The sequence below is a fragment of the Tetranychus urticae genome, chromosome 2 (genome assembly GCF_039701765.1).
Source record: "Tetranychus urticae isolate SD_2017Ah chromosome 2, NJAU_TeUrti_SD_1.0, whole genome shotgun sequence".
NCBI classification, from domain to species: domain Eukaryota; kingdom Metazoa; phylum Arthropoda; class Arachnida; order Trombidiformes; family Tetranychidae; genus Tetranychus; species Tetranychus urticae.
Genome location: NC_142959.1, coordinates 19887167 through 19908320, shown reverse-complemented (window position 1 = coordinate 19908320; position 21154 = coordinate 19887167). Strand labels below are relative to the sequence as shown.

The following is a 21154-nucleotide window of genomic DNA, read 5'->3' as shown; positions in this document are numbered from 1 at the left end:
GATCACAACTAACAGAGGTTAAAAAGCAACTGGAAACTTGGATCTCAGATCCAATGCGTTAAAGGGCTACTGTGATCTCAGATCACAACTAACAGAGGTTAAAAAAGCAAATGGAAATTTGGATCTCAGATCCAATACGTTAAAGGGCTACTGTGATTTCAGATAACAACTAACAGAGGTTAAAAAAGCAAATCGAAATTTGGATCTCAGATCCAATGCGTTAAAGGGTTACTGTGATCTCAGATCACAACTAATAGAGATTATAAAGCAAATGGAAATTTGGATCTCAGATCCAATACGTTAAAGGGCTACTGTGATTTCAGATCACAACTAACAGAGGTTAAAAAGCAAATGGAAATTTGGATCTCAGATCCAATACGTTAAAGGGCTACTGTGATCTCAGATCACAACTAACAGAGGTTAAAAAGCAACTGGAAATTTGGATCTCAGATCCAATGCGTTAAAGGGCTACTGTGATCTCAGATCACAACTAACAGAGGTTAAAAAAGCAAATGGAAATTTTGATCTCAGATCCAATACGTTAAAGGGCTACTGTGATCTCAGATCACAACTAACAGAGGTTAAAAAGCAACTGGAAACTTGGATCTCAGATCCAATGCGTTAAAGGGCTACTGTGATCTCAGATCACAACTAACAGAGGTTAAAAAAGCAAATGGAAATTTGGATCTCAGATCCAATACGTTAAAGGGCTACTGTGATTTCAGATCACAACTAACAGAGGTTAAAAAAGCAAATCGAAATTTGGATCTCAGATCCAATGCGTTGGAGGGCTACTGTGATCTCAGATCACAACTAACAGAGGTTAAAAAGCAAATGGAAATTTGGATCTCAGATCCAATGCGTTAAAGGGCTACTGTGATCTCAGATCACAACTAACAGAGGTTAAAAAAGCAAATGGAAATTTGGATCTCAGATCCAATACGTTAAAGGGCTACTGTGATCTCAGATCACAACTAACAGAGGTTAAAAAGCAACTGGAAACTTGGATCTCAGATCCAATGCGTTAAAGGGCTACTGTGATCTCAGATCACAACTAACAGAGGTTAAAAAGCAAATGGAAATTTGGATCTCAGATCCAATGCGTTAAAGGGCTACTGTGATCTCAGATCACAACTAACAGAGGTTAAAAAAGCAAATGGAAATTTGGATCTCAGATCCAATGCGTTGGAGGGCTACTGTGATCTCAGATCACAACTAACAGAGGTTAAAAAGCAAATGGAAATTTGGATCTCAGATCCAATGCGTTAAAGGGCTACTGTGATCTCAGATCACAACTAACAGAGGTTAAAAAAGCAAATGGAAATTTGGATCTCAGCTCCAATACGTTAAAGGGCTACTGTGATCTCAGATCACAACTAACAGAGGTTAAAAAGCAACTGGAAACTTGGATCTCAGATCCAATGCGTTAAAGGGCTACTGTGATCTCAGATCACAACTAACAGAGGTTAAAAAAGCAAATGGAAATTTGGATCTCAGATCCAATGCGTTGGAGGGCTACTGTGATCTCAGATCACAACTAACAGAGGTTAAAAAGCAAATGGAAATTTGGATCTCAGATCCAATGCGTTAAAGGGCTACTGTGATCTCAGATCACAACTAACAGAGGTTAAAAAAGCAAATGGAAATTTGGATCTCAGATCCAATACGTTAAAGGGCTACTGTGATCTCAGATTACAACTAACAGAGGTTAAAAAGCAACTGGAAACTTGGATCTCAGATCCAATGCGTTAAAGGGCTACTGTGATCTCAGATCACAACTAACAGAGGTTAAAAAAGCAAATGGAAATTTTGATCTCAGATCCAATACGTTAAAGGGCTACTGTGATCTCAGATCACAACTAACAGAGGTTAAAAAGCAACTGGAAATTTGGATCTCAGATCCAATGCGTTAAAGGGCTACTGTGATCTCAGATCACAACTAACAGAGGTTAAAAAAGCAAATGGAAATTTTGATCTCAGATCCAATACGTTAAAGGGCTACTGTGATCTCAGATCACAACTAACAGAGGTTAAAAAGCAACTGGAAACTTGGATCTCAGATCCAATGCGTTAAAGGGCTACTGTGATCTCAGATCACAACTAACAGAGGTTAAAAAAGCAAATGGAAATTTGGATCTCAGATCCAATACGTTAAAGGGCTACTGTGATTTCAGATAACAACTAACAGAGGTTAAAAAAGCAAATCGAAATTTGGATCTCAGATCCAATGCGTTAAAGGGTTACTGTGATCTCAGATCACAACTAATAGAGATTATAAAGCAAATGGAAATTTGGATCTCAGATCCAATACGTTAAAGGGCTACTGTGATTTCAGATCACAACTAACAGAGGTTAAAAAGCAACTGGAAATTTGGATCTCAGATCCAATACGTTAAAGGGCTACTGTGATCTCAGATCACAACTAACAGAGGTTAAAAAGCAACTGGAAATTTGGATCTCAGATCCAATGCGTTAAAGGGCTACTGTGATCTCAGATCACAACTAACAGAGGTTAAAAAGCAAATGGAAATTTTGATCTCAGATCCAATACGTTAAAGGGCTACTGTGATCTCAGATCACAACTAACAGAGGTTAAAAAGCAACTGGAAACTTGGATCTCAGATCCAATGCGTTAAAGGGCTACTGTGATCTCAGATCACAACTAACAGAGGTTAAAAAAGCAAATGGAAATTTGGATCTCAGATCCAATACGTTAAAGGGCTACTGTGATTTCAGATCACAACTAACAGAGGTTAAAAAAGCAAATCGAAATTTGGATCTCAGATCCAATGCGTTGGAGGGCTACTGTGATCTCAGATCACAACTAACAGAGGTTAAAAAGCAAATGGAAATTTGGATCTCAGATCCAATACGTTAAAGGGCTACTGTGATCTCAGATCACAACTAACAGAGGTTAAAAAGCAACTGGAAATTTGGATCTCAGATCCAATGCGTTAAAGGGCTACTGTGATCTCAGATCACAACTAACAGAGGTTAAAAAAGCAAATGGAAATTTTGATCTCAGATCCAATACGTTAAAGGGCTACTGTGATCTCAGATCACAACTAACAGAGGTTAAAAAGCAACTGGAAACTTGGATCTCAGATCCAATGCGTTAAAGGGCTACTGTGATCTCAGATCACAACTAACAGAGGTTAAAAAAGCAAATGGAAATTTGGATCTCAGATCCAATACGTTAAAGGGCTACTGTGATTTCAGATCACAACTAACAGAGGTTAAAAAAGCAAATCGAAATTTGGATCTCAGATCCAATGCGTTGGAGGGCTACTGTGATCTCAGATCACAACTAACAGAGGTTAAAAAGCAAATGGAAATTTGGATCTCAGATCCAATGCGTTAAAGGGCTACTGTGATCTCAGATCACAACTAACAGAGGTTAAAAAAGCAAATGGAAATTTGGATCTCAGATCCAATACGTTAAAGGGCTACTGTGATTTCAGATCACAACTAACAGAGGTTAAAAAGCAACTGGAAATTTGGATCTCAGATCCAATACGTTAAAGGGCTACTGTGATCTCAGATCACAACTAACAGAGGTTAAAAAGCAACTGGAAATTTGGATCTCAGATCCAATGCGTTAAAGGGCTACTGTGATCTCAGATCACAACTAACAGAGGTTAAAAAAGCAAATCGAAATTTGGATCTCAGATCCAATGCGTTGGAGGGCTACTGTGATCTCAGATCACAACTAACAGAGGTTAAAAAGCAAATGGAAATTTGGATCTCAGATCCAATGCGTTAAAGGGCTACTGTGATCTCAGATCACAACTAACAGAGGTTAAAAAAGCAAATGGAAATTTGGATCTCAGATCCAATACGTTAAAGGGCTACTGTGATCTCAGATCACAACTAACAGAGGTTAAAAAGCAACTGGAAACTTGGATCTCAGATCCAATGCGTTAAAGGGCTACTGTGATCTCAGATCACAACTAACAGAGGTTAAAAAGCAAATGGAAATTTGGATCTCAGATCCAATGCGTTAAAGGGCTACTGTGATCTCAGATCACAACTAACAGAGGTTAAAAAAGCAAATGGAAATTTGGATCTCAGATCCAATGCGTTGGAGGGCTACTGTGATCTCAGATCACAACTAACAGAGGTTAAAAAGCAAATGGAAATTTGGATCTCAGATCCAATGCGTTAAAGGGCTACTGTGATCTCAGATCACAACTAACAGAGGTTAAAAAAGCAAATGGAAATTTGGATCTCAGATCCAATACGTTAAAGGGCTACTGTGATCTCAGATTACAACTAACAGAGGTTAAAAAGCAACTGGAAACTTGGATCTCAGATCCAATGCGTTAAAGGGCTACTGTGATCTCAGATCACAACTAACAGAGGTTAAAAAAGCAAATGGAAATTTGGATCTCAGATCCAATGCGTTGGAGGGCTACTGTGATCTCAGATCACAACTAACAGAGGTTAAAAAGCAAATGGAAATTTGGATCTCAGATCCAATGCGTTAAAGGGCTACTGTGATCTCAGATCACAACTAACAGAGGTTAAAAAAGCAAATGGAAATTTGGATCTCAGATCCAATACGTTAAAGGGCTACTGTGATTTCAGATCACAACTAACAGAGGTTAAAAAGCAACTGGAAACTTGGATCTCAGATCCAATGCGTTAAAGGGCTACTGTGATCTCAGATCACAACTAACAGAGGTTAAAAAAGCAAATGGAAATTTGGATCTCAGATCCAATACGTTAAAGGGCTACTGTGATTTCAGATCACAACTAACAGAGGTTAAAAAAGCAAATGGAAATTTGGATCTCAGATCCAATGCGTTAAAGGGTTACTGTGATCTCAGATCACAACTAATAGAGATTATAAAGCAAATGGAAATTTGGATCTCAGATCCAATACGTTAAAGGGCTACTGTGATTTCAGATCACAACTAACAGAGGTTAAAAAGCAACTGGAAATTTGGATCTCAGATCCAATACGTTAAAGGGCTACTGTGATCTCAGATCACAACTAACAGAGGTTAAAAAGCAACTGGAAATTTGGATCTCAGATCCAATGCGTTAAAGGGCTACTGTGATCTCAGATCACAACTAACAGAGGTTAAAAAAGCAAATGGAAATTTTGATCTCAGATCCAATACGTTAAAGGGCTACTGTGATCTCAGATCACAACTAACAGAGGTTAAAAAGCAACTGGAAACTTGGATCTCAGATCCAATGCGTTAAAGGGCTACTGTGATCTCAGATCACAACTAACAGAGGTTAAAAAAGCAAATGGAAATTTGGATCTCAGATCCAATACGTTAAAGGGCTACTGTGATTTCAGATCACAACTAACAGAGGTTAAAAAAGCAAATCGAAATTTGGATCTCAGATCCAATACGTTAAAGGGCTACTGTGATTTCAGATCACAACTAACAGAGGTTAAAAAAGCAAATCGAAATTTGGATCTCAGATCCAATGCGTTGGAGGGCTACTGTGATCTCAGATCACAACTAACAGAGGTTAAAAAAGCAAATGGAAATTTGGATCTCAGATCCAATACGTTAAAGGGCTACTGTGATTTCAGATCACAACTAACAGAGGTTAGCAAAGCAAATAGAAATTTGGATCTCAGATCCAATGCGTTAAAGGGTTACTGTGATCTCAGATCACAACTAATAGAGATTATAAAGCAAATGGAAATTTGGATCTCAGATCCAATACGTTAAAGGGCTACTGTGATTTCAGATCACAACTAACAGAGGTTAAAAAGCAACTGGAAATTTGGATCTCAGATCCAATACGTTAAAGGGCTACTGTGATCTCAGATCACAACTAACAGAGGTTAAAAAGCAACTGGAAATTTGGATCTCAGATCCAATGCGTTAAAGGGCTACTGTGATCTCAGATCACAACTAACAGAGGTTAAAAAAGCAAATGGAAATTTGGATCTCAGATCCAATACGTTAAAGGGCTACTGTGATCTCAGATCACAACTAACAGAGGTTAAAAAAGCAACTGGAAATTTGGATCTCAGATCCAATGCGTTAAAGGGCTACTGTGATCTCAGATCACAACTAACAGAGGTTAAAAAAGCAAATGGAAATTTGGATCTCAGATCCAATACGTTAAAGGGCTACTGTGATCTCAGATCACAACTAATAGAGATTATAAAGCAAATGGAAATTTGGATCTCAGATCCAATACGTTAAAGGGCTACTGTGATCTCAGATCACAACTAACAGAGGTTAAAAAAGCAACTGGAAATTTGGATCTCAGATCCAATACGTTAAAGGGCTACTGTGATCTCAGATCACAACTAACAGAGGTTAAAAAGCAACTGGAAAATTTTGATAACAGAGGATACGTTAGGAGTTTTCAGTTGATTTTACATCATAGCTTTTGGTAAACGAGTCGTACTACGCTTATGTTTTCATCTAACATATACCAGTAATTATCAAGGCATTTTCAGCTGGTATACAGGGGATGAAAAGTCCGCTCAACATCTCTATATATGAATCTTGAGATCTCATCGGTAATTAGTTATTAAAGGCAACTTTGATTACTTTTGATACTGAAAGATGCAGCACAAATGAAAGAGTTACAAAAACAACCAAAAAATATAAATATATGTGTTTAGGTAAAAACAGCCAATGCCTGAAATTTCAATGTTTTTTCAGCATGCGCCATTTGTGCTTATAATTGGCAGTAAATTTGAAAGACAATTAATGTGTTTCCCCTTCATTCAAGATTTTTTTCTGTGAAAATGGACTTGATACCTGCAGACAAAAATGTATGCAAAAAATACAGACTGAGATGTTTGTGGCGGACCCATAGTTCAACCTAAACACGAAGCATGAATGACAAATCAACTTTTGCACCCTTTCAATGGATAGCCTTTTCGTTAGTTCAATTTGTTCATTTAAATTTGATTTTAAATAATAAAAGGTGTTACAAAATACTTACATATGCGTTTCCAATTTTTGACCAACTTGCATACTGAATTATCAAAGGTTTACTTTGAATAAAGGGTTGAATGATTTCCTCTAAAGGTATTAACTTTCTATTAAAAGACGAAACAACTTTTAGTTCAACGATAAACGATGCATTGAAACTTACTTTGAATTTATATTGTAAATTTTATAATTTACTTTGCTGGAAGAATTATTAATCTGAAACAGGAGAAAATAGATTGAATTTACTTCTAAAACGATGATTTGGTTACAAGAAAATTAATCACTCACCTCAGGTTGATCAATTTCAAGAAGCAAATATCTTCGATCAGGTGATAATATAAATCTATGGACGTTGTATTGACTCTGTTTGATGAAAAGTGTAATGAAATGTGTGAGTGTGATAAATAGTCAATTTCAATATAAAAATTGCATTATTTAACTTACAATCTTTGAGCTTGGTAATAAAGTGAGAGTTGAAATATTTTGAGAAGCATCATAAATCACAATGGAACCTTCAGAGTCTTGATAAATTAATTCACTGGCTGTTGATTAAATAAGGCAGAAGAAAAAGAAAAAGGAAAAAAGATATTCAAAACATTAATCAGTTGATTGAACAGCATCAAGATTAACTTTAATCCAGCATAAAATTAATACTGTTGAACGTGAAATGAAAACTGAACCCATAGTTTAAAATATTCACTTGCACTTAAAATTAGGTTAAATTTCCTTTAATTGTTAAAATCTTGATGAAATCATCAAAGATTCACTTGTTAACCATTCATGTTAAAATGTAAACAAAGAGGTTGAGGGACTATTGAATAATTTACTGTAAGTTGAACCCAAATTAATTATCTCGAGACAAAAAAATCTGATTGAAAAAATGATTATTTTAGATTCCTTTCGAATACAATTTCAAGTTCAAAAATTTCATTACTTTCAATTCATGAATTTTCATTTCCTCTTCAGATTCTATATTTAGACATTTTTCACATTTCGATTGCTACTTGAACCTGTTTTAAATTTCGATTTTATTTGTTTCTATTTTGAGCCTTGATTTCAATTTTTGAGTTCAATTTTCGAGTTTACATTCGACTATATTTTTCTTCTGGATTAGTGCGTGTCATTACCTGTTATCCATGAACATTTTACATGATTAGGCTTTAGATGCGGACCTATCAGGTCTGTCAGGTTTATCCGGAATCGACCCCAATCTTCATCACTAGTCTCTGAACAATTTAGGTTTTTCCATGAAGATTATCGTTTGGCACGCAAGTTAGTTGATCATCAATGAATCCCAAGTAAACAATTATTGCAAAAAGTTGACATGAAACATGAAAAATAGAAAAGGCGAGTAAAAAGAAGAAATGAGTTTTTGAGGAATAGGAAATGTCCATCTCGATTAACCATTATTACTAATAATATTGGACTATAAAAGCTGGTTGAACTTGAGGACATTTGGTTTGACAATCGAGTTATTATCTTGTCACAAAAACTGGTTCAATATTGTTTATAATTGACCTTAAAGTGAATAAGTTGAACAGTTGAAAAGAGATATTAATCAACAAGTAAACACTCCAAGTTGCTACATTTAGTTTGAAGTAGCAAGAAGAAGAAGAGCAATTTATAATTAAATTAAACATTTTCTTCTTTAGGCTCATTTTTGTTTGACTTTCAAGTTAAACCAACAATTGATTAGCAACAGGTAAACTGATTAACTTACTTGGAGTTAAAATGAAAATGGCGAGTCCAATGAAGGAAAATATTGTTACAATCACTACCAATGATATACCAATGCCTTTCCAATTGCGTTCATCAACAACAACAACAACCAATTCCTTAAGGTTTGAATTACGTTCCATCCATGGGTTAATGTATAATAATAGGATGATGACAGAGAGAAGAAGACAACAGATGATTAGTACACCAATTGTGATTGTTGAACAGGCGAACAATTGCAATAGAAATAAAGGTTTTTATTCAAGAGTTTTTCAGGTGTTCTTTTAGGTTAATTGGGTTCTTCAGGGTTAGACAATGATTGTGTGTTTGGGTTGAGTAAATGATTGTTTGAATCAAACTGAATTTTATTGTTTCTGCCTTTAAACTGTTGTTCACTTTCATGTTCACATGTTAATCTGTTAATCTGTAAAATTTTAGGTTTAATTGACATTTGGCTTCGTTAAATATCACTTGCTTTACACATAACAATTGACTTTGAGTCTTCACTTTTGGCTATTCTCAGAGTTTTACACTTAAAATTTGTCACAACTCCAATAAATGTAAGATGAAAATCATCATCATCAGTAGTCACCCTCAGGAGTAAGTAATTTGTTAATTCTTGGCAACTCGTTCAGTAATCCAGCAAAAAATTGGTCTTTCAGTTCAACAGTCTAACCTTGCTTGTCAGTTGTTTTAGTCTTGTATCCAACGTTTATGAATTAAATAAAATTGAATAGCTTTGAGTTTATCTTCGTCACAATTAAATTAAAAATATTTATCACAATTCAACAATCAGCTTGAATAACGCGCGTTTGCTTTTTCGCGTCATTGTTAATCACATGTGTTACATAAACCCTTTGTTTCAAGTGATGGCTTTTTGCTAGTTAATGAAGCTGTAAAAATCTCTTAATTATATTGCTCTCTGTTAATTATGTTAATTATACTGTTTATATTTAACTGTTATATTTGTTAATCTGTGCTGTTCACACTTTTACAGATAATTTGAGCAAAAATGTTGTCTAAAGGTTAACCTGATGAGCTTCATTCAATTGGAGCTCACAGCTTCTGCAAACATGTTTAACCGCCTCTACCATAATGTTTGGTGATTGCTGTTGTTTTTAATTAAAACTGGAAAACCATCTCTAATCAATGGCAATGGACAGACATTATCCTGTAAGTATTAATGTGTCACACCTTTCATGATTAAACAGGCTTTTGTTTGTCACTTTTTTTCTCAATTTTAATGTCTCTTCATTTTCCTTTATGCTGTTTTATCCCTCGACTGATCAATTTGTGTCGACGTTTGGTCAACTGTTGGACATTTTACAAGCAGTATTTAAGCTATGTTTATCCATTCACTCGTTGAAAGTTAAGCAGTTTGGTTTTTGGATGGTAATCCCGCTAATTTACAAGGTGATCCTTTTGCCTCAGTTCTAATCCTGTCTATCTCTAATTATTGAATTGACTGATTGGACTGGCTGGACTGTTCAAATTGCATTTCTGCTACCACTGGTCTATTTATAAACCAAGTCGATTAATCAATTTTGAAGTCCAACAACTTTGTGCATCCTTGGATCATCAAAATTGCTGGTTGCTGAGTGGAAACAATAATTTGACTGGAACCATGAGAGGCATAAAAAAGTCAACATGTATGGATTATCGTGATTAAAATTGATCCTGAAATTGATTTATCAATGATGATTGAATATAGTTATGGCTGAGAGAACAGATCAACTCACATTTAAATGACATGAATTTTCCCAATCAAACGTTGAACGTTTTTTATCCTGATAATTTTTTCCTCTTCCTTCACCATATTAATCAAATGTTGTCACATTGATATCTTTAATCTATGCAAAAGCTAACCTCCAATATGAGCATGTTTCAATGTTTGTCAACTCAACTGAAAAGGACTGATGAATGGTGAACAGGAGAAGAAGCAACAAAAAAAGCTTGAAATGAAACCCTTTTTTCATCCATTATTATGATTAAGTCATTAATGAGGATTTTTATTTGTCACTTGTTTGACAGATCTTTTCAGTTTATATTTTCAATGAAAGCATATGAAACAATAGGACCAAGGAGAGAGGCCAAAAAAAGACGAAATAGATTGATAATTGGTAACTTGACTGGATCTGAAATGTTTCCCTTGGACCATTTAATCAATACTTTTATTCTCGAGATTCTTGCAGGCTACAAATTGTTTTCAATCTTAATTAATCGTAACTTGACTTGAATTCATCAACTGGCAATTCCTTGGCAAAGAAAGAAACAAAGAATGGATGAAATACAGCGACAAACAAAAACGTTGAAAGTTAATTATTGTTAATGACGAAAATTTCAATTTCCGTTGAACAAGAAACATGGCAAAGTCAACCTTTCCAAATTAAATTTTAATTAATATTAATCAATATCCTTAAATGCTGACATGGAATGAAATTTCAATCAATAGTCACATTGATTTGATTTACAGTGAAATTGGAAGCAGCTCAAAATGATCATTCTCAGCATTCATCATTTTTGCTGATCGAAGTCAATGCTTAAAGTTACAATCATCTTGAACCTTGATAACCTCAACCAATTATCACTGTTAATTACAAATAATCACTTCAATTGAATATTAATAGAATCGAGTAGAGGAAATGGCAAAAAAGCAATTAATAAGAGCAAAAATGGCACAATTGGGAAGTGAAAGAAAAGCCAGAGTAAATTGTTGATTTTGGATGGATAAATCTATCTTGGATTAAAATTTACTTGTATATGTTTATCATGGAAACAATCGATCGTTTTGATCCCTAATTTGGCTTCATCTTTGTCATGGAACAAGATTGATGAATAAAGCAAATTCAGTTGAATTGAATCAAGTGAAATGAAGTGAACAAGAGAAAGTAAAAGTTGCGAACAAAAAACAAGCACAATTATAAGTCGAAATGGTAAATCGATTGATTGATGAACGTGAAATGGAGAGTCAAAAAATGTTGACATTGATTTATCGAGGAAACATTGGTGATATTTAATCAGGCCAATATTGAATCCCAGATAATCGTGAAATAATGAGAGGAGAATCCAGACAAAAGTCCGTCCAAAATGATGAAGTGAAAATTCCATGTTGTCATGAATGATTGAAAGCAGGCAAAAAAAACAGTCTCGTTTCTGAGAGAAAAAATAAATTGAAATGAAATTCGCAAATCATGAATTCAAAGCCAAAGGAAAGCTCAAAAGTGACTGTCAAACCTTAAACTCAAAACCAAATGTACCCAAGACTAACGACTACTAATGTTAACAATTGCAGTCGGACAAGATTGAATTTAAAAACAATTTACTTGAAAGCTCGCTACACTTCACTCCGAGATTCACAAAAAGCTAAAAGATTGAAAATCCTTCGCCATGTAGATGGAAATGAAAATGCTGAGAAAAGCTGAAATGGTAGATTGAAATGATTGTAATAAAACAAATTTGGTGACAAGAGAAGGAGAGAAAAAAGAATGAAAATTGAAACATTTTCATTGTGTTTGCTTGATGAAATGAATTAGAGTTTGTTGTCATTATAATAGTTATGAGATGAGGGAAAAAAAGGATTTAACCAAATGAATACATTTTTAATATTGAAAAACTGTTCAGGAATAATAGATTACTTGATGAGAGGGAAAAGACAGTGGAGACTTTGTGATGTGAATAACAATTCTGGATGAATGATCAGAAGATGATGATCATGATGAGATGTAAACCTGAATACTTGAGGAAATCCTTTTCTAGTTGATCGTCAAAATTTTCCTCTTCGATATTATTGATGACCTTCTGTTGGGAGTGAACAATAACAATAACAAAGACTATCAAGATGAGAATCATGATGATTATGATGAACATTTGGGAATCTTTTAGATTCTTCAGAGTTCCTGTTCTCTCTATAAAAGTACAGTCTATTCAATTGAGAAGCATTTTCTCATACCAAATGCATTTCTTTACTAGATATTAATAGAAAAATATTTTGCTCTTTTTTTCTCTTTTCCAGTCTTTTTTTTCCTTCTTCATTCATAATTCATTCATTGACCTTGTTTAGGTTACAATCAAAATGCTGTTTTGTAATCAGTTTTGCAAATTGATTTTCATTTACAAATCAATTTCACTTTTGTTTCAACTCGAAACAGTCGACACTTTTATCTTCTGCATTGATTATCAAATCAATATCAAGCTCATTTTTAAGTTCATGATTAATCTTTGATTCAACTTTTCCTGTAAAACCAGATTATTTTGCCTTTCCATGAACACAGTTTTTATCAAATGGAAAATGCTGTTGAGCTGATTTGCAATTAAAAGCAACATGAATTTATAATCAGAATGAAGAGGAAAAGTTTTAAGAAGATTATTTTTAAATTGTTGATTGCAAGTGATCATTAAAGGTTAGAGTTTTTCATTACTGGAAAAGTGAAAAATTTTGGGTTTTCTTTTTAACCAAAGTTGAACTTTTCCAGCGAATCAATTGAATCAGAAATTTGTCGAGATTCAAGTTGAACATTTCGTCGTTTCAAGTGTATATTCAATGGTCTTGTTGCACCAATAGAAAGGCAACAATTTGGAAAAGAAGGCGAAAAAAGAGAAACAAAAAAGGATTGAAAGATGAAGAGGCTCTTGATGAAGATGAATGTAAAGATGAGAAGAGTGGAATTTTTTCTTCTTCAAATGATGAGAATGAATTGTATTTCTAGTCAAAGGCGTGGACATGATGGATTGAAGGAGGTAGTCCAGGGAGGGAATGAGACAAGTTGAAAGGAACGGAAGGAAAAAATGAAGAGACGAGAAGAGAAGACCAAGATTAACAAGAATATGGAAAAGTCTTTTGAATGAACTTTTTTTTCTTCGTCTTCTCAACAAACAGATGAAACAAGATGGAATGAATGTGTTCTTTTTCGTGTTTTTTTCCTTCTTTTCTCCCTGATTTGTAAGAGTTCTGTTTCTTCTAACCGACAAGAATGCTTCAGAATCCTTTAGGATGCTGTTGAATCCTTCACAATTCTCGAGTATCGAGAGTTTCACAGCTCATGAAATGCCATTTTACCATTCATTGTTTTACTTTTCCTTCCTCTTGACCAGTTTCATCTTTATTTTCATCTCTTGATGTAATCATAGACTAACTATTACATGGAAAATGAACCATTCCACATGAGATTTGTATTCTCATGAAACCATCTGAGGACACTTTTTCTTCTCTACTCAGAGTTTTAAATTTTCTACCCTTTAACCATAAACTTTGTTCAATTATTGAGTAAATACAGTTGAAGGGAAATGTTCAATTTAATAATTTGTTTTGTCTTGTTTTCACTTTTATCCTCAACGTTTGTTTGTTTTGAAAAGCTTTTTTGCTTTTGAAGAAGCAAAAAAATTGATGAAATTGAAATGAAAAAGATTGAGTAAAATGATGATGTTGAGTGATGATGAAAAGGCAAATGTGATTTTCATCTTTTTGTTAATCATGTTTACATCATTTTTCTTGCTTTTTTTCTTGCTGTTGACCTGATTGATGGTTCAATTTTCATGGTAACAATAAATGCATTTGGTTCACTGTGTGGCTTCAATTACAAATGGCTGGTAATTTGATAAAAACTCTGCAAAAGTAAAACTTGTTTACAGATAAATAACCAGGCTAAACAGAGATGAAGCTCATTACATTTTGCCTTTAATGTTGAGACTAATTTTACAATCTAGGGTTTAATCAAAATGAAGAGACTGGTTTGATGAAAAGCGATGAGACAGTTTAATCATTGAAAAGTATCGATTTTTGCTTCTCACTCCATTCAACAACAGGTAAAAAAGGTTTTGATTGCGAGTTTAAATGTCCATTTCAAGGTTGGATTCACTTGATTGGCAACCAACAGTTTGTTTTCTCGATCATTCAAAAGGTTATCGCAATAAATAAGAATTTAAAATTGATTAAATTACATGATTCTAGTAGCATTTTCGAGACTCTTTATGTGAAAGGTCAAAAATTGATGTGTCTCAATGGAATTTCCCTGAATTTCATCAAATTTAAAGAAACATTTTCATGGACGAATAAGAATCCTTTTCATGTAAATTTAAATTTAATAAGCAAAGGCAGACACATCGACTTCCAATAAGAATCGAATCAAAATTCAATTTCAACAATTCGAACGACTAAATTGCTATGCAAAAAGATTTCACCATTTTCTTGTTTCACCGATTTCTTCTTGGATTTTCAAAAATGCCAAACTTTTATCATTTCACATTTTATCTGAACAAATCGATTGAATTCCCTCTTTTTTGAGGTTGGCCTTTTATAGATCGAAACAAGTCATGAAAAGCTTTAGAAACGATTTCCAAGCATACCGAAAGTGTTCACAATCGAAGGTCCAGCTTCTAAAAGCCGTTTATGGATATTTTTTGTTACAAATGAAGGAATGGAGTTCAACAGATTTTTCAGAATTGATATCGTTTTCGAAATTTTTTGAACAGAACTTTTTACTCTTTGATCATCAATGAACCATTTCTTGAAGTTGACTTTTTCCCCAAAATTAATTCTTTCATTGATTTTTTAAAGTTTGATTTATCCGATTCTTTCAACACTTTAATCATTTAATCCGATTGGAAGCCAATCAAACTTGGGCTTAGCATTTGCATGAGTCGATCTTTGGAAAGCTATTAAAAATCAATTTGATTGCAAAAAACAACTTTTCAACACAAAATAAATACTTTCAATAAAATAGGGCTCAATATTTACATTAAGTTGTCATTCAGGAAACAAATGTTCAACTCTTTTTTTCCTCATTTCAAAATCTACTTTCAAATGAACATTGAAATGGGATTTAGTCAGTGTATTTATGTTTATAAATGTTTGTTGTTGCTGGAAACATCAAAGTTTTGGATGCACTTTTGATCAGCAAAAAAAGATGAACATTATTAATATAAATCTCTTTCTCTTTCTTATCTTTCTATTTACCTAACTTTATTACCATTACTATACACTTTTGCCGTTCTCATTTCATCCAATTGCCTATTTCCATTGAATAAAACTATAATTCCAAGCAGAACTCCCATGACCCCAAACTGAATAAATATCGTATATCACATTACTTATCAATAATGATTATGATTATCTTGCTTTTAACTATTCAGTTTTTACTGATAACCAGGGAACAAGAAAAAAAAGAACATTATGGTTAAGAAAAGAAAAGAACCCTGACTTTACCATGAAATGGAAGAGAGGAAAAAGAAAAACATTCGTATTCTGCTGATGCTGATGATGCATGTATTACAATTTACACAGATAAATGTATAAAGTTGAACGATCAAGTTACAATTTCCTTCCTAATTAATCTGTTTCAAGTTAAATTGCGAATGATAATCTTGCGATGACATGATATTCATGAGAAAATTGTTTTGACCAATTTAGCTGCTTGGAAATGGATCAGTTCGAGATGCCAATTAATCAGAATAATCACATGTTCGATTAAGGTTAAGACGTTTACGGCTGATTAAAAGTCATTTCATTTTTTGATTCATCAAAGATTAGCTTTTACTTGATAAAATGTTGCTCATTGGTCAAAGTGTTTCTCCAATAAATCGATCATGAAGTTACATGGACAACAATTTCCATTTAATTTGTAAATCTCAATATGGAAATGGAAAGATAATAAAAAAGTTGATCTTCTATTAGGGGGTCTCACGCAAATCGAACCAAATTTGTTATTTCATTGAATTTGATCTGATTATCACATTGAGATGAATTTTGGTGATCATCAGCTTAAGTAATGCAAAAAATTTTCGCAATTAACAAAAATTAAATATCTTAATTATTTTTAGAGATATTCAAATTCAACAAAAAAAGACAAAAAATAAAAATGAAAAACGAGCTGTATTTTCAAAAATGGTCAAAGGGGGGACCCTATGCATGAACTGTATTTTTTATTAAAATCAATGTTATTCAATGGGGCTTGTAAATTTTTGTCATTTTTTAGTTTCATTTAAATATCTCTGAAACTAATTAAGATATTTAATTTTTGTTAATTGCGAAAATTTTTTGCATTACTTAAGCTGATGATTACCAAAATTCATCTCAATGTGATAATCAGATCAAATTCAATGAAATAACAAATTTGGTTCGATTTGCGTGAGACCCCCTAATAATTCATCTTGGATTCTTCAGAATCCATCGAGTTCCTACATTCCTATTTAGATGTGTCAGTTCGTTATTAGGTCAAGTTTTCTGAACCTTTTTTGTTCCAAAAATATTACTTTATGACAATTTTTACAGATATTTAAAAATCTCTAAGCTTGAGCTTCATTATAAGCTGAAATTTTAATTTTTGTCAAAAGTTGAATGAAGGTTAAAAGTTTCTTTGCTTAAAGTTGTTCATTTTGTTGGGAGTTTTTTCACGCCAAAAGTTTAATAGTTTTACTTCAATATTCATGAACTTTTATTGCTTGAGATGTGAAAGTTTAAACGACTATTATTGATCGATGCTAACCTCGATGAAATTACAAGACACTTCACTATTGTCATTCAGAATGATACTTCCTTGGATGAGCAGAAATTTATTTCATTCAAATTTCCATTTTATTTCACTTGTAAAACATGAGCTGCAACCACAACAAAAAGACTAGAAAAGTTCAAGTATAACTATTGTTGCATGGTGATCATTTTGATTCACAACTTCAAGCTTTGAGAGAAACAAGTTGAGAATCTTTCACCATTCAAACTCTCAAGAAAACTAAAGCATCTTTTTCATGATACAGAAGTTTTCATTGCACATTGAACAGAATGAACTTGAATTCAAATACACAATCATTTAAAAACTAATATCTACTGAATAATATTTTTCCAATCAAGTCAAGGTTTCAACAGAATTTGAATTTTCTTCAGGTCAAGCCTTACCAATACTACATTGAATCATCAGAATGTCAGAATTTAATCAGACAAAATTGATAAATAACTGAAAATGGCAATAAATCTAAATGCAAGTTATCGAGGGCCACATGAGTCGTGACATGAGTTTAGGTGAAGCAAAGGGAAAAATCAATTGATGGAAACTTGTAATGATAACAAGTTGACGATGATTAAATAACTTTTCAAGGGAAAAGTAAACATTCATGTTCCTTTTCTGCTCTCAATCATGATAAATGTTATTCCGAACTTTTGGTGATCCAAAAAATGCAATATTTTTTCACCAACCATTGGATAAAAAGTAATGAAGATCATTTGAAGGGCTCCAATTGTCACCGTGAATGATGAAAATATATTCAACGTTAAATAACAACATTCACCAGAATCCATGGAAACTCATTATTTATCAGAATGAAACATGAAAGCGTACAAAGGGAAAGCAGAGAGAAAAAAGTCGATACAGTTCGATAAGGGAACAAATGCATGAGGGAACAAAAATTTGAAAATTTCCCCTGAAATCGATCGAACAATGAAAATGGAAAAGAAAAAGTTTCAAATGAAATTGAAAAAAGGTAAACACTGAAAGGGGCGAAAAGGATTAACGTTTTTTCTGTACAATATTGAACGACAAAATATTCAACTGGGAATTTTGATTTTCCCATTCAATGGTTAGATATTTGTTCTGGTTATTATTTCAATTGTTATTAGCATAATTTGTAGGCCAGTCAAATGAGGTTCAATCAAAGCTGTAAATGTATTCACAGCAAGCTTTTATTGCTGGAAAATGAAAATAAACATAACTTCATTTCCATGGAAATGATGAGTAAAAAGGTGTAGAAAGAGAAAGGAGAAGCATGATGATGAACAGGGAATGAAATGAGATTAAAGGCAAACATCCAGTGAACTTCAATCGATTGTCAATTTACTGGCCTCAGATTTTAATACAATCCAGTCTTCGATTTTTATTCAATTTTGCCTCCATTCACTCAGTTCTACAATTGTTGAAATTGAAAATGATGAAGGATAATTGATGAGGAATGCAATTACATGGAGAGAGTAAATTAAAGTGCAACATTTAATCACAATATTGGTCGATTAATTATTCAAAGGAAACAACAATAAAATGCTTCAAGAAAATGACTTTTTTTCACTTCAATTATTTTAATTGGCAAATGATAATCAATAAAACTTGATCAATATTCATTGGCAAAGTAGAGTCTAAAGAAAACTCAATCCCAGCTGAATTTGAAAAATATTGAAATAAAGTTTTCTTTTTCTTCTTCTTTTAATATTGATTTTTTGTTTTCATTTCCATTTTTTTCTCATTCTAATTCAAACTGATTTATAATTAACTTTAGTCAACTTATCATAAGTTGACTTGAACTTTGCTTTATAAGAAGCCTATGAAGCCTCTTTTTGTTATGTAAATCTTTTCCTGTCAACTCAGCTTTTAGCTTATTTAACCTGACTTAGGAGCTTTAGTGTTCAACACTGAGCTAACATCTTTGTGAGCCTTTAATTGTGTTTAACGAGAAAAGCTGCATTTAATGAAAGTTGAATTTTTACTGTAAAATGTTGAACAGTCAACCAATAATTGGACTTTTATTCAACCCAAAATTGAATCTCAATTAAGCTTCTGAGTCGAGCTTATGAAAGAATCATTGCTTGATTCAATTTATGTTAAAAGATTCAATTTAATTTTGAAATCTCAGGTGAGAGAGAATCGAGAAGTTAAAGAATCACCGAGCAAAGGTTTCAATTTTAACATGAATTTACTCTTTTCTTTTACTTTTCATCTGCCTTTTTCTGTTCAATACAAGTTGTGTAAATCAATGATAATAATCTTGTTCTTACATGGAAAATGTAAATTATCTGAGAATAGAAAAAAAACACTCATCAGAATATCAATTGTCGTATAAACAAGGGAAAGGTTCAAGTTGAAGTTAATAGATTCAGTTTGAAATTTTTGATGAGTTGAGAAGAGGAAAGCGTAAAATGAAGAGAAAAGAAAAGTTTTGATACAAAAGGGTAAATAAAATGAAAAGAGTTGAACAATGAATTTGAAATGAATGAATAAATGAGTAAAGGAAATATCAAAATGTAAAAAATGTAAATATAAGGAGGAATAAAAGTTGTATAAATTGTCGCAATTTGTTTGCTTTTTACTTTTGATGAATTTACAGGCAATTGAATGGAAGGAGAATGAAGCAAAAAGTGTTCAAAAAATGAATCAAAGTGTTTCAAATGGCATTCATGTTAACTTATTGCTCAGTGTAATCATATTTTTCAATTTTTTTCCCTGCAAACTCATTTAACTTGCTCTCTAATCTTGTTAGCAACAAGTTCATCTAAGATCATGAGATGATGGAAAGAGGATGATGATGATGATGCTGGTAATGAGCGTGATGAAACTAGTTGTTGAAGCCAAGAAATTTTACTGAAAAGAGCAACAAGTCGAGTGGAAAGGTATTTGTGTCCAGAAAAAGTGTTTCATTTTTGCATATTTACCTCATCATCATATCCCAAGACGGGGTCAGCCATGACCTTGTTGGAACGAGGAAAGCGCTTGGAGTTGGGTTGATGTTCACTGTGAGGTTTGACTGTGCCTTTGACTCTTGCAGGTGAACTACGATGTGATTATCCTTGGGTTGGTGTTGCTTGATGAGGCGAGTGGAACCCAAATTTTGATGTTAATGTGTGATGATAATGTTGGTGAAACTGGTGGTAATGGTAATGATACATTCATGGAAATTTGTTGAAATTTGCTGATTATTGTTGGGATTGTAATTGCGTATAATGAAAGTGGTCCATAGAGTTGTTGTTGAAAAAGGTTACCTTGTCACGTTGATCAATTTGGACACAATATTTGTTTTGTTTTGTTGATTCATCAGTTGTCCATTGATTGACTATTTGTTCATCATTGTTGATTCATTGAATGGAGTTTTGTTTTCTTCGTATTTCATCTCATTTCTTTTCTTCACTTCGTTCTTTGATTTTTACTTTTTTACTTCACTTTATCCTGTTTTTGGTCTCGATTTGGTTGTTTACTGGAAAACATTGGTTGACATTTGTTTGGTTGCCCTTTCAATGCACTTTGTTTATATATATTCAAATGGAAACCTTTCAAGGGTCGCTTTGAACACTCGTTGCTTCCTCGTTTCACATGAAATCTCAATCTATCTGTTTCTTTCTTTCTCTCTTTTCCTCCAAATTAACTCAATATTTACTCCCTCAACTGCCTCTCTATCAGTAGTGTTTTTGTTCCTGCTCATGATCATGTTAGCTGAACTCATCATGTTCAATTTATCCTTGTATTTATAAATACTCGAGGAAAGATGAAACGCCATCTTATAGTTTAAATAACAGTTATTTGATACGCGATTAATAGCAAAACATTATTAGCTGCTACAAGCGGCTTTCCCAGTGAATATTGGGCAAAGAGCGAGAGTTTAATCCGCTTTTGCATTGCATTCAAACTTTATCTGGGCTATGAAAAACTCTGCGTCTTTTGATGTAAGATTGAAATCGGTAGAAAGACGAAAGAATAGATCACATTACTTTTCCTGGCAAAAGCTTTTCATTTTGAGATTAACTATGTTGATCAAGAATGCAAAACTTA

General features: G+C 33.2%; 1 protein-coding gene and 1 long non-coding RNA gene across 2 annotated transcripts in view; one reads left to right on the top strand and one right to left on the bottom strand.

The window, feature by feature from the left end:
* Window positions 1-20744, bottom strand: part of LOC107370846 (inactive dipeptidyl peptidase 10) — a 36996-nt gene extending 16252 nt beyond the window's left edge. Inside the window, exons 1-7 of the mRNA XM_015938798.3 lie at window positions 20044-20744; window positions 8644-8758; window positions 8051-8149; window positions 7368-7465; window positions 7212-7286; window positions 7087-7139; window positions 6934-7030 (exon numbers count right to left, since the gene is read on the bottom strand). Of these exons, the coding sequence (XP_015794284.2) occupies window positions 6934-7030; window positions 7087-7139; window positions 7212-7286; window positions 7368-7465; window positions 8051-8149; window positions 8644-8758; window positions 20044-20076 (570 nt within the window). The 5' untranslated portion in view covers window positions 20077-20744. The remainder of the gene's footprint in view (window positions 1-6933; window positions 7031-7086; window positions 7140-7211; window positions 7287-7367; window positions 7466-8050; window positions 8150-8643; window positions 8759-20043) is intronic.
* Window positions 9481-11494, top strand: LOC107370903 (uncharacterized). Its single transcript, XR_016198795.1, has 3 exons — window positions 9481-9812; window positions 9973-10288; window positions 10671-11494. It is a non-coding gene; the product is annotated as an uncharacterized LOC107370903 (long non-coding RNA).
* Window positions 20745-21154: the final 410 nt, after the last annotated feature.